A 14,655-nucleotide genomic window follows, 5' to 3' on the forward strand; every position below is an offset into this window, starting at 1 on the left:
ATAACTATAATGGATCTACAGCGAGTCTATTATAACTATAATGGATCTACAGCGGGTCTATTATAACTATAATGGATCTACAGCGAGTCTATTATAACTATAATGGATCTACAGCGAGTCTATTATAACTATAATGGATCTACAGCGGGTCTATTATAACTATAATGGATCTACAGCGGGTCTATTATAACTTCCTTTCCCCCTTCTATCGTCCACTGCTTCCCTATGACGTAGAAGCAACAGCGAAGCAGCGAAGCTCTTCAGAAGCAGCGCGCCAGAAAGCATCCAGACGCAGACAATTCTCATCTTCACAAGGTAGGAAATGACACTTTGATTCTCTCGAGGTTTGTTCGGACAACAGAAACTAACCACGATACATTGATCACTGTGTGATTATTTAAGTAAATATGATTTCAAGCGCACTGAGTTTTTGTGAAGTTTTACGGAATTAAAGGGTTAATTGATTCAGATAGCACTGGACGAAATACACACGTACCTACGAGTGACAACGTTTTGGTTGTTGGAGATTTAGTGCGTTTTTCTAAATTAAATTGTTTATACAGTATGATGCTATATGACCACTAAGACTCATGTGGACATCGTGGCCGTGTACTGTCTCTTTAGACTGAGGTAGGGTGCTCCTCGTTGTTAAACAAATGCGCGTGGGAAATTAAGTTATTAACAACACAACATGAAAATAGCTTAAAATAATACTATAATGGTACTCTACATATCAATTAAAACAGTAGACAGCTCAGTTCTCATAGTCATTCTAGGATTTCGAATAGTGTGCAACATTTGGAAAAGTCTGGTAAAACAGTTGTCCTATAACTTAACCGAAGCATCTGTGTGCATTAATTAGAAATAAATTGAAATGTAATTAGTCAGACCTAGCAAAATGGATAAACGCATCATAAGAAGAATTGTGTACTTGAAATCTGTTGGAGTACAGCGGTTCGTGGCTTACCACAATGAATGGTGTGGATTCATATTAGACTAGCTGGTTGTTTTTACATAAACAGCTTCCCCTCGTTAATTCTCAGTGTATAATGAAACAGTCTGGCTCCACAGAGACCAGTCAGTGTAGCCCACATTCTTAAAAATGAAAAGCCTGCCTGTGGGGCATGAGCCTGTGGGGCATGAGCCTGTGGGGCATGTGCAGTGGCACAACCGTCTGATGGAGCAGGAAGCGCCACTACAGTGAGAGCGCTTCAGTGTAGCCAGATATGGAGTGAAGGAATAGCTGGTTAAGCAAATATTGGAAATAGTGCCTGTGTAATGGTCTGTGTTAATCGTATGCTGCATTATTTCTGCATTAAGGAAATGTCCAACAAAGACTAAACCTCATATTCTACTAAAGTTAAGCAGAAATATTTAATTTCCCTAAAATGATTTTAGTCACTACATATTGAAAAAGATGCGTTAATTCTTTCAACTTTCTTTTGGTTGATACTGGGACCTGAGGCCACTGTTTGTACTGCCATGTGTGTGTCACATTCTCTGGTGCCACATATAGTAAAAGGATACTCTGGCAAACTGTCAACAAGGAATGGTGTTTATTTGACCGCCTACATAGCACTGTAATTAATTACAATTTCATTGTAATACATTTCTGATTAACATCTTGAACATCTTAAACATCCTAAAGAGGCTATGTCCTGCCTGGTTTAAAATACACTAGAAACGAATGTAAGCACAAAATTACAAACAAGTAAATGAATAAGCATTTTCCCCTGAATTACCTAAATGCCATCTAACTGGCTGTCACGAGCTTATCATCCACTCTTGTCATTCTGAGCACTTTCTTGGGAATAAATGAAGAGGTGAGAGCTATTGGGGTGGGCTGACCTCTGACCTGCTTATAACATGGATGCCTGCACACATTAATGCAGCAGTGTCTCCCTCCCCCATAGACTGCGCTGAACTGTTGGGGACGTCCAGCTCTTAGCTACGGGCAGCTAGCTCAGCTTCACCTCGCGCTACGCTGAACCTCAACGCACGGCTGCGTGTCATTTCTTTAAACATCTATTTCAGATATTTTCAATGTCACAAATGGAATTTAAACACAACAGCTTTGCTTGCTTATACGTGAGCTTTAGGCAAGAAACATTCACTTCCTTGTGGTGGCTATACTGCCTTCAGTGCTGCAAAAGCATACTCACTGTACGGACTACAGGAATAAAAAAGGTTTTGCTGTGGACTGTCATCGTAGTTGGAGATGAAAACATACAATAGATGTCATACCCTATTTCATAACACTCTCTGACATTCCTGTTTTAGTAACGCGAATTTCGATAGATTCATCGCATCAAACATCTTTTGTTAAAGAAACCTCCAGCGGCAGGCGTGTCCTTTCATAAATATTCAGTTGTGATTCATTTTTGTGCATGTGGATAGTCTGCGTCTATATATAAACTATAACCTATTTGCATTAGTCGCTTATGGAAACACACTGGAAGTCACACTGAGGGGAAGTGTGTGTTCACGCAGGAGCCTTGTGCCTGCCCACCCGGTAGAGCTGTGTATGCAGTATGCAGCTTCACTGAGAGGTCTTTGTGTGAGCTAAGGTGGTACGAGGGTGACGTCAAAGCCCACACACTTCTAATTGACATCCTGGATGTTTGAATATGTAGATTTTACCAGTCATTTGAACACTGAGTTCTTTGTCACTTTTATCTTATTGTTGGAATGTAAAGCATTCTTTCTCATCATAGTTAATATTAGAGGTATTAGACATGCCCAGCATCATTATGCTGTATTTAAACCAAGCCTGAACATTTCCTTTTTTGGATGAAGCCATAATTGTGCTGTCAACACAACCAGGTAGTTGTACCATGTCAGTGGTTCATTCTGTACTGACCACAGAACACTCCCTGGAATCGGTGACTTGGACAGGTTTCCTCCAGCTCTTACTGAAATAGTACTCAGTACAAAACTGCTGCATTTGTGCATTCTTTGTACACTTTTCAGTACATTTTTTGTTCAGCAGTTTTGTACGGGACATTTCTGTCAGATGTTTTTCATCAGCTGTGCAAGCAAAGTGCTTATATATATAAATTGAATTCTCAAAAATAGTCTTACCAAAGATTATTTATGTGAAAAATGTTAGTCTTATTTAATAATATGCAGGACAAAGAAAAGTGAGCTATAACTTTAGCATTGATTTAAAATATGAGTAGAAAATACTATCTGTGATTTATAATATGGGAATCTGTTGTCCTGGTTGCTGAGGCTGAAACAGGCTTCATTTCAGGCATGACAAAACCTTCAACTGTAGGCCGTATGGACAACTTCTGTAATCAGGACCCTGAAATGACTTCACTTTGTTATGGCTGTTAGAATAAGGGTCTTGGATTCATGACGGTCAGGGAAATTCAAAGAAAAGGTTCATTTTGTCTCTTCCACCAAAGTTGTTGGGAGTGGTGCTTAAGACCCGTTTAATAAATGGTTCCCTAGTTGTGCAATCAATGGGGCCAGTCTTAAACATGTCAGCATGGTAATGTTGGAAATGCACTAGTGCTCAGTGCTGGGCTCTGAATAACATACTGTTATACACTATAAACAGGATATGAAATTGTATGTTTATATTCCAGGAAATATGAACTGCTTTTGATGTTAAAAATATTCCATGTCTCCAATATTTTAAACTTTTGTTGAATATACAGGAGTATTTTGTGTTTTCTGTATCTCATCTACACCGATCAGGTTTAAATGTTTGTATCTGCATAAATCGCATTCCTACTCTAATATATAGTAGATGTCCAATAGGCATGTCCTAAAGGTTTCCCAATACATAAAAAATAAAAACACTTCTGATTAGGCAGTACTGACTGTATCGTCATTAATACTTTGCTTCACTTGTTGTGTAGGTAGCACTACAGTTTGGCTCGAATCACATCACATCATGTCCAGGTGCAAAACATTTCTGTTTAAGCTCATGAGTTTATATCACAGACTACAGTGCAAACACAAGCTTTGGTTGGTTTGAGTAGTTTTTGCTGGGTGACATACTTGGTGTATCTGAGAATCTCTGTGAAAGGAAATGCTTCTTAATTAACACAATTAATCAAATTTGTACTTTTGGCTCAGTGGAATGTCAGTACAAATAAAATTTCATCATCTCATAATAACTCTGAATCACTATAAATCTGTAATGACTTTATAGTCATTGTACAGACTTAGGATTAGAGAGGTTGGTAGTTTCCCATTAAAAAGAATCATTTCCCTATACATGATATCTATAATTATCCTACTTTCTGATGCAAAGACAAATAAAAGGGTTGTTTGAAAAGAAAGTCATGGCCTCTTCGGCAAATTTAGAGTTGATTTAAAATTCAGTAAAAGCAAATATTATACTTAAGAATGACATCATCTTACTCATGTGGATTTATTTAGAGGTCAAAATGACATTTTCTTCACAAACCTCAAGCTCTGGGGGTTGGAAACTTTGTTTATTCATAATTAATATTTTATCCTTTTGTTTTCTGCAAATCACACAGGAAATATTTACAAAAGAGAGAGTCACCAGAGAGTCAGTAGAGAGATACCAAAGAGTCACTAGAAAGTTACCAAAGAGTCATTAGAGAGTCAACAAAAAGTCACTAGAGTCACCAGTCACTAAAGTCACCAGAGTCACTGGAGAGTCACCAGAGAGCATAAAGAGAATCACCAGAGAGTCACTAGTTACTAAAGAGTCACTAGAGAGTCACCAAAGAGTCACTAGAGTCATTAGAGTCACCTGAGAGCATAAAGAGAATCACCAGAGTCACTAGAATCACTAGAGTCACCAGAGTCACTAGTCAACAGTTACCAGAGTCCAGTAGCGAACCGTGACCTATAAACCTGGGCCCGCTACACCCCCCTCCCCCCCCCCCCCCCCCCCAAATTTTTTTTTTTCCTCTCTTAATAAACTGCACTAAATAATAAAGAAAAAACCGAGACGACAGTATAGCTTTAGAAACGCATGTAGTGCGTTCAAATAACATTTGTACTAGATAACTTGTTAAGCAAAATAAGTTTCCAAACAAAATAAGGTTTCACAGCTCCGTGGTTCTCGCAAGCGGAATATGTAAATGAGGACGTCAAAGGGCCGAATCGAAACTAGCTAGCGGCGGTAGGCTAACGACAGCTAGCGTCACCACAGCGGGCGGAAATTATCATACAGTTAAGCCCGCCCACTAAGAGGGAAGATATGATTGGTCAATTTTACTGTCATTTGAAACTGGTATTGCGCTGAATTATAACTGCCAGGCCCTCTGTAAACGAACAGCGGGCATCACAGTCCTGATAGGGGGAGACACAGGCTCACAGGCTTCCACTTAACCCCTCACCTTCCAACACAGATTGAATAGACACGGTTGAATATTTTATTTGCTTATATTTTTTGTAATTGTTTAGATGTCGATTGTAATACTGTAAGTAGATAAAATAAAATTGGATAATTATATATATAATGTTTTAAGAATATTTTAGGCCCTCTGAGAGGGCGTAGAGGGCCCTGACGGTTCCCCACTGCCAGAGTCACCAGAAAGCATAAAGAGAATTACCAGAGAGTCACTAGAGAGTTACCAAAGAGTCACTAGTCACCAGAGAGTCACCAGTCACTAGAGTCACTAGCCAGATCCACTAGCGTCACCAGAGTCACTAGTCACCAGAGTCACTAGTCACCAGAGAGTCACCAAAGAGTCGATGGAGTCACTAGAGTCACCAGAGGGTCACCAGAGTCAATAGAGAGTCATCAGTGTGCCACTAGAGTCACCAGAGTCACTACAGTCACCACAGAGTCACCAGGGAGTCACCAGAGCATCACCAGAGTCACCACAAAGCATAAAGTGAGTCAGTAGAGTGCACAGAGCCTAGAGTTACCAGAGAGTTATCAAAGAGTCACTAGAGAGTACAAACTTGAAATTAGAATAGTGCAATTAAATCGAAGCAACGTGTTACTGAGACTGGCAAGACTGGAGTTAAACGGCCATGTTTACATCACCTGTCACGAGGTCACTGGTTAGTTTTATAGAGAAAGTTGTGTTTGGCAGCATATATGTTTGCTAACTGACCATGTAATATGGGACCTGGACGCAGATATTACTGATCATTGGTCTTTGCGGTGCAGGTCCCTGTATAAACTATCATCAAGATTTCTACCAATGCTATTTGAAATAGGAAAAATAACCTCAGTGTAGTGAGTAACAAAACAACAAGGACGTTTAAGTGCATCTAATCTTGGCAAAACTCGTCACATTTGAAAAGTCAAACATGTGCTACGCTGGCCTGTATGCATCTGATTAGGTGGAATTAGCGTGAGTCACTGTGTGCACTGGCTTTCCTTTAGCCATGACACATCAATGAAACATGGCACAGATTTCTCCTGGCCTGTAAGATTTTTGCCCTATCCATGAACCTTTGATGAATTCTCCAGTGATTTCAAGGCCATACCGTACTTACTTGTCCAAGTCCTGATACATTTGGTTGCATTTAAACTAATTGTGTAGATCGACTATTACTGCTCTAGTCCTGTGGTGCTTCTCACTGTAGTTTATCTACCAAGTGTTTCTGATAACATTCAAGCTCAGACCTGTTTTCCCAGTGCTTGTTCTCACTATAAACAATGCAGTGTGACAGAGGAATGTGTTTGGTGATGTAATCCTCTGTCAAAAGCATGTTTGCTGTTGACCAGAGTGAAAGGGGGCTGTGTTTGGCTATGTAACGCTATACAAAGAAGGTCATATCTGGCAGTCGTTACGTTGTAGATGCCCCTGGGACTCTTGGGTGGGAATAAACTCCTCCAGCTGTAACAACTGTCATAAAACCATCTCATGGGCCACCTTAGCACGGCAAATCTAGTGCAGTGCACTCCCTTCCTGTGGCTAATGTGGTGTGTTGTTTTCAATAATGAAGCCAGAGTCCATGCTGCTGCGAGGGACGTCTCCGCATTGTATTTACTGCAGAGGCGTTTGTTGCTTATTTACAGCGAGCGATGCCGTAACTTTGGTTGTAGGAGAGGACACTCGCTCGTGTCCTCTCAGGTCTTATCACCGGTGGATCCCAGGTCTGTGTAATGGCTATTTGCAGGTTGTCGGGAGGGGGGGTTGGAGAGGGGAGGGGGGTGGAGGGGAGGGGGGTGCAGCTCTGCAGAGGGAGCTCGACTCTGGTCTGTTCTGCTGACTGCAGGAGCGTTGACTGCCGGTGCGTCAGCAATCTGAAATGAATGAAGAGGGGGGAAGAAGCTCAATCAGTGTGACTGCAGAAAGAGAGAGAGAGGGAGAGAGAGAAGGAGAAAGAGATACACAGAGAGAGAGAGAGAGACAGAGAGAGAGGGAGGGAGAGCGGTTAAGAAGTCCACATACTTCTGCAGGTCTTTTGCTTGGCTATCTGCACATACATTACCCTAGTGGCTAGGACTGTTTGTTCTGTAAGATGGTAAGTGTGCTAGCTTATTCCTTTAGGCTTTGATGTGATAAGAAAGGACAATGTAGCTCTGCTCAAAAAGTTTGTACATGTGTGTGTGTGTGTGTGTGTGTGTGTGTGTGTGTGTGTGTGTGTGTGTGTGTGTGTGTGTGTGTGTGTGTGTGTGAGAGAGAGAGGGGGGGGGATTTCTGCTTTTGGTGTTTGCAGCATTTGGGGATGTCATTTGGCAAGTTAAAGACCAAGCTGGTTTATTCCTGTAGCTGCCCTATTTATGTTTGTGTGGTTTTGTATGAACTGAGGGATCATAGTGGCAATGATAAGGACACTGTGTGCTCTGCACTCTAAATGCAATCACAGCCCTTCACCAGGGAATTACTGCAGATGAAAATATACAAGGGGATGAGAAGCAGGTCACACAGGACCATGGCTTTTTTCCAGAAGAGTTAGTGGGTACACGGAGCTTTCTTTAGACCTGCTTAGATCCTGGATGCCACTTTCTGGACATTGCAGTGGTAGATCTATTATATGAATGTGGAACTTCTCAGTTTGATCTGCTCTGTTTACTCATAGTGAAGTGACTTCAGTGGTGCTACACAGCAAGATGATCACTCTGCTTCTACTCACCTTCATCTCCCTGAGCCAAGCAGACAACTTTGACGAGGCATACAGTGACCTGGAGCACTACAGGACCATTTACATCTCAGGTAGGTTAGAGGTTGGCGGTTGTTTGTGTCTTTATGCCAGGTTGAAAGAAGTAATAAACCAGTGCCAGAAGGCAAGGATGGCCATCCTCACCCCCGACTGTCTCCGGGCCTTTCCTACCATTTATCTCATTACGGAATGCAGTGTTTGAGCCTTTGACTTCAATCTGCACATGTGTTTGAAGAGCTATACTTCTACAGAGCTTATGTCATACTTCTATCAAGATAAAGACATACTCCTATAAAGCATAAGCCATACTTGAAAAGCTGAAAAAAAGATACGCTTGGGCATTGTTTTTACAAGTGTTATGTCTGATGATAGAGTAATCAAAGCATGGTCTCATAATCTTTTTTGCCACTGAGTGCATTGTGTTATGATTGACAAGGGGAACAAATGTGTACAACATAGCAAGGTATACAGTAAGTATTCTTATGTATGACTAAGTATTTATGACAGCAACTGGCTAGAGTCTTGCCTGTATCATGTGTGACCTTGAAGTGGTTTTTCACAATGAGGTCACAGCAAACATGAGGACAACACAGATGGAAATGATCGGAAATGATTTTGAATGATCGGGAATGATAGGCGAGGCCGTTTTTTTCCCTTCTGCAATAACTGGAATATTAAACGTGTCTTTGTTTCTTACCAATAAACTCTAAGAACCATATGAATCCTTAGCAAACTGTACACATTATCACTGCACAAAGCTACATAACAAAATGCCTTTTGAAAATATAATTGAAACAGGCTGGCAGCCTTCATGGTCTACCAGGATCTTTTGGCAGAGTCCCCAAGATGTAATCAGTGCATATTTCTATGTCACTGCTGCTGAATATCGTGTTTAACTTAAGTAATCGATTTTTCATCTGCGTGTAAGTAACAAGACTAGAATAAAAAACAACAAACAAAACTCTCAAAGAACAGCACAAACATACTTGTGAAGAATAAATGCAAGATCAATAAAGGTAACGTGATGGTGGACAGAGCAAGACACAGGCTCCTGAAGACACATACACACACTCTTCAGCTGACTTTCTAGCCTTCACTGCCACGTAATGTGACATTCATGACCTTATCAGATTGTGTGAGTTGTTAAGGGTGTTTAAGTTATGACTGCAGGTGGGTAGTAGGTCCAGGTAGTAGGACTGTGAGTGGGTTTAAAAGTGGGTTTAGAAGCTTCTTCATAATTTCTTGAAACTACTTTATCCTGTGGCAAAAATGGCTATTCTTGCATTTTTGCAAATGTTTAATTGCTCTACAATTCCCTTTATTATAGAGAAGTGCAAGGGTGGTTCTAGTAAACATCATGATTAACACATTTACATAACCACAAGGGCCCATGATGAATTTGCTCATGACAACACACTGTTCAGAGAAGTCCTGTCATTGGCTTTTAACTAGCACATTGATACATAGACAGCTGTTCTCTGCTAAATGATAGATACTGCACTACACTCTATATGGAATTTGGTCATTTTACCTAAATAAATTTTCATTAAAAAATTAATTAAGTAATTTGGGTTTTTGATACAATTTAAACATTTCTTATGTATGAAACAAATGCAACGGTAACTTGTACCAAAGTGCATATGGAGTAATTAATTTGGCCCAGAGATCTATGACAAAAGCAATGCTTTAAAACCATTTTGCTGTTTACAGAGAGTTCTGGGAAAGCTTAAGTAGTTATAAGCTCTTTGCTCTAGTGGCACACTGGATTTAACATATTGGTTTCAACAGAGATCCAGTTAATTAGTTTGCTGTCGTTGTTATCTAAAAATGTAGTTTCTCAAACACTGTGACTGCTTAAGACTTCTCAGAATTTCTGCGCATTTTATTTTCACCTTTCAGAAAATGGGCCGCGACTCTCCGTTGTGACGGAGCAGGCTAAAGTGGTGTCTCGCCGTGGAGGAAACGCAACACTGCCGTGCATGTTCAACAGGGACCCGTCATCTCCTCCCAACCCCAAACTGAGGATCAAATGGACAAAGCTGACCTCAGACTATCTTAAAGAGACCGATGTCTTTGTAGCTATGGGTTTCCACAAAAAGAGCTATGGTAGGTTCCATGGCCGTGTCCATCTGCAGGGCGCCAACGACAACGATGCCTCGTTGGTCATTAACGAGATAACTCTGGAGGATTATGGAAGATACAAATGTGAGGTCATTGACGGGCTGGAGGATGACACAGGAGTGGTGTCCCTGGATCTACAAGGTGACTATTGCAAAATTACAAAAGAGCCACAGAAATCAATGAAGCATCATTATAAACTCAGCATTTGGCCATCACAATCTGATGTGTTTATAGATTTCTTGGGGTGTTATAGGAAGAGAAAAGATTGCAGAAAATACTTCTAAAGATGCAATTCTAGAAGAATTAGGAAGGAAAAATACAACAGATTTTTAGAAAAGGAGTTGAAAATGAGTCCTGCAACAGACTATGTCTAAAATTCCTCTGATCCATCTCTTCTGTAATGAGGATCCAGAGTTCTGCCCCAGGGCCTCAGATTTCTCCAGCTGTGGTCCCAAGAATTCCACAGCAATTCCTCATAACAAAGCCATGAAGGCGTGGTCTGCATTCACATCCTCAGAGTCAGATTAGGGGTGGGGGACACTGTTTATACAAGTCCTGAATTGGGTTACATCCAATTCACATCAGTACTTACTGACTACATTTTAGGGTGTGTTTCTTGCCAATAGGAATTAACTGCTTTATAATCCAATACAAGAAGTAAATAAATGTAAGGAGGACAAACCACATCAGGATTCAAGGCAAATGTTGGATAATTCTGTTATATAATTCTGTTGGATTTCCATTAAAAATTGACACTGACTCAACCTCAACCTCTCCTCAGGGGTTCTGTTCCCATATTTCCCGCGTCTTGGTCGCTACAACCTGAACTTCCATGATGCGGAGAAGGCCTGTCGAGATCAGGATGCCATTGTGGCTTCTTTTGACCAGCTGTATGATGCCTGGAGGGGCGGACTAGACTGGTGCAATGCTGGCTGGCTGAGTGATGGATCAGTGCAGTATCCAATCACCAAACCTCGAGAGCCTTGTGGAGGGAAGAACACAGTCCCTGGCGTAAGGAATTATGGGATGCGAGACAAGGAAAACAACAGATATGATGTCTTCTGTTTTACTTCTAACTACAAAGGTGTGTCATCACTTTATTTTGGAAACAGATGAAAAATGCTTTTATTACATTAGCTTTTCTTCACTAAGTTATGCAATACCTTATCAAAACACATTGTAGATACCCAGTTAGAGATAGAGAAGCTCGATTTGGGGCAAAACATCAGAGCATGTTATGGTGTTACCCCTTGTAACTGGAGTAATTAAAAACTGTCAAGAAGAAGTAAATGACTCCTAATATTATCAGAATCTGCCATTCAGGGGAAGCAGAAACATTCCTCCTCCAGATTCGTGATATCCTTTCCAAATATTCCAGTAGTAAACAAGCCCTTAATTTGTCTACAAGAATGTTCACATCATTTTTCTCAGAATGAGAATTCTTATTTGACAAGCATGTCACACACATGGAATATGTGCTGATGAGTGGACATATAACAAATTGACTAAAACAATGAACCATTAACACATATACTGATAGTAACAAAATGTGTTACATAACTGAGTGACTGGATACAATGGACCATTACCACATGTACTGATAGTAACAGAATGTGTTACATAACTGAGTGACTGGATACAATGGACCATTACCACATGTACTGATAGTAACAGAATGTGTTACATAACTGAGTGACTGGATACAATGGACCATTACCACATGTACTGACAGTAACATGTAATGTGTAACATAACCAGAGATGGACATTCCAGGTTCAGAAATTAAAAGTCCTCACCAAGATTTTGCTCAGGCTTCCTGGATTGTGTTGATTACACTAATTGCGCCTGGCTTGCACTAATTAGAAAATCCAGCAAGCTTGAGTCAATTCCTGGGAAGGACTTTTACTTTCTGAACCTGGAATGCCCCCCTTTGAACATAACCAACTGACTGACACAAAGAGCTGTTAACACATATACTGGCAGTGACAGACTGACTGACACAATGGACTATTAACAAATTTAAAGATTAGAGAATAAATTAAATAAAATAGGCTCAAATGAAAATGAGAAGGAATTTATTTGACACAGAGGTATAAAATAGAAATATGTCCATATGAGCAAAGTTTTGCAGTGGTGTACCCTCGCTTTATGCTCTTACAATAAACGCTCTCAAAATTCTGTAGGCCGGTTTTACTACCTGACACCTTCCTCCAAGATGACGTATGATGAAGCGGTGCTGGCCTGTCAGAAGGATGGAGCTCAGATTGCCAAAGTGGGCCAGATGTATGCGGCATGGAAGCTTCTGGGCTACGACCGCTGCGACGCAGGCTGGCTGGCGGACGGCAGCGTGCGCTACCCCATCTCTCGACCACGCCGACGCTGCAGCCCAGATGAGGCCGCTGTGCGATTCTCGGGCTTCCCGGACAAGAAGCACAAACTCTACGGCGTCTACTGCTTCAAAGGGCAAAAGTAGACACACTCACATGAAGCGTTTCAAGGGAGGAATCAGAATGTGTGATTAAAACTGTGACATTTTCCAAATACTGTAATAAGCAGGTAATTGCAACCATGGTGTGGAATGTGGTTTTGAGGTGGAAGTGACTATATGTGGTGAGACGGAAGGGTTGCTTTCTCCTCTTAAAAGCAACATTGCTCTGTAATATACCAAAAGCATAAAATATGTCCATTTTAAATTAGGCTACACAAAATTTTTAATGGTATGCCAATGATATTTCTTTTTATAATGAACTTTGCTGCAACATTACAGGAGGAAGAAAAACTAAATATCTAAATTAATAAAGATGACATGCCATCTCACTAGATTACTCTTTTAGCATATAAGAACTTGAAAAATGTACTAGGACTGATCTGGCAATGAAGCCTTAAAATACTACACTAATACAAGTGGGCAGTTCAATAGCATTATTTCCCCCAAGAACGTAACAGCATGATATACTTTCTTTAACAAAATATGTTTAAACAGCCTACAGTTTCATCAGAGCACAAGTAAACTTTCTCTGCCTGTCTCTCACACATTTTCATCCTTACATGGTGCTATGGTATAAAGTATTATGTTCTTAGACCATATGTTTTTAAATTGGTTTTAAATACTTTAAAAAATTGTGTGTGTGGACCAAACATTCAGCCTTTCATACAATGTAGTGAACACTCACATTGTTCTAGAATTTCTTTATTTTTTAGCTAGCTAAATACAATTCAGCAAGCATTTATAATTGTATCTCTGCTATGTACTCATTTTCATGGAATGCTTATACAAATGGCATATCTGTTCTCCTTATCAAGTATTTTAATAAGTAGAAAGAAAACAAACACAATATGCACTGACCTTGTTTTCTGAGGGCCAGGAAGAGGCAGAAACGTGTGGCTCAGAATATCAATGACACCATTCCCATTCAGACATGAATTTTACTTTTTTTAAATGTTTTTTTTTGTGTGTTGTATTTGTTTTTTACACACTTTTCAGCACTCAAGGGCCTCACTGGCTTGTAGCTTCAGCTGAAATAAAGCACACGTCACACAGTGTGTGTGAGTAGATGATCCTGTTCTTATGAGCTAGATGTTCGAATTTGGATCTATACTTTCTGAAAGTGCATGTCAATATCTGAAAGGAACTGTCAATGTGGCTAATGAGACAACTCGAGTATGTGGGACACTATTAAAGAAAAAAAAGCAAAACAAAGTTTTCACCAGTAGAGCAAGTAAACCTTGCAAGCCATGCTGCAGGGTATAACTTGTATACAGACATCGCCTTTGAGTTGGCTGTGATGCATTTAACCTGGGGGGTCACTGATTATGGCCTCTGGAAACAACACACATGGACTGCCACTACTGTTAGCTTAAACATAATATGCTCTTGAGAATATTGGAAATAATTCAAAAACCTTTGTACTTCATTATAAATCTATGTTGCTTTTCTTCCTGGCAACTGTAGCCTACAGGTGCCTTGTTTACAGTCTCAAGATTTACAATTCTTTTGTGTACATAAAACATTACATTAAATTTTGATTATATCTACATGTAGAGCCTTTTGTCCCAGAGTCAAGACAATAAAAAATAATTTAAAAAGGAGCTGTTTGCATAACTTGATTGTTGTGTGGTCTTGGAACAGGGATGAATGATCACTCACTGAAACACAAATATATACACTGCTCAAAAAAATAAAGGGAACACTTAAACAACACAATATATCTCCAAGTCAACCACACTTCTGTGAAACCAACCTGTTCAGTTAGGAAGCAACACTGATTGTGAATCAATTTCACCTGCAGGTAGAAATGAGAGGCAATTAGCAAGACCCCCCCTATAAAGGAGTGGTTCTGCAGGTGGGGACCACAGACCACTTCTCAGTACCTATGCTTTCTGGCTGATGTTTTGGTCACTTTTGAATGTTGGTGGTCCTTTCACACTCGTGGTAGCATGAGACGGACTCTACAACCCACACAAGTGGCTCAGGTA

General features: G+C 40.3%; 1 protein-coding gene across 4 annotated transcripts; it reads left to right on the forward strand.

Moving 5' to 3' along the window:
- The first annotated feature begins 202 nt into the window (after nt 1-202).
- hapln1b (hyaluronan and proteoglycan link protein 1b) lies at nt 203-14,268 on the forward strand. 4 transcript variants are annotated; one of them, XM_076986597.1, is made up of 5 exons: nt 203-315; nt 7,978-8,111; nt 9,958-10,320; nt 10,961-11,263; nt 12,363-14,268. In XM_076986597.1, exons 2-5 carry the CDS (start codon nt 8,009-8,011, stop codon nt 12,650-12,652), a joined length of 1,059 nt encoding a protein of 352 aa, XP_076842712.1. In that variant the 5' UTR covers nt 203-315; nt 7,978-8,008; the 3' UTR covers nt 12,653-14,268. The 4 variants fall into 4 exon arrangements, with proteins under 4 accessions (XP_076842712.1, XP_076842709.1, XP_076842710.1 ...); XM_076986594.1 differs by lacking the exon at nt 203-315 and adding an exon at nt 6,895-7,048; XM_076986595.1 differs by lacking the exon at nt 203-315 and adding an exon at nt 7,158-7,419.
- The last annotated feature ends 387 nt before the right edge of the window (nt 14,269-14,655 follow it).

Source organism: Brachyhypopomus gauderio, unplaced genomic scaffold, assembly GCF_052324685.1.
Source record: "Brachyhypopomus gauderio isolate BG-103 unplaced genomic scaffold, BGAUD_0.2 sc47, whole genome shotgun sequence".
NCBI classification, from domain to species: domain Eukaryota; kingdom Metazoa; phylum Chordata; class Actinopteri; order Gymnotiformes; family Hypopomidae; genus Brachyhypopomus; species Brachyhypopomus gauderio.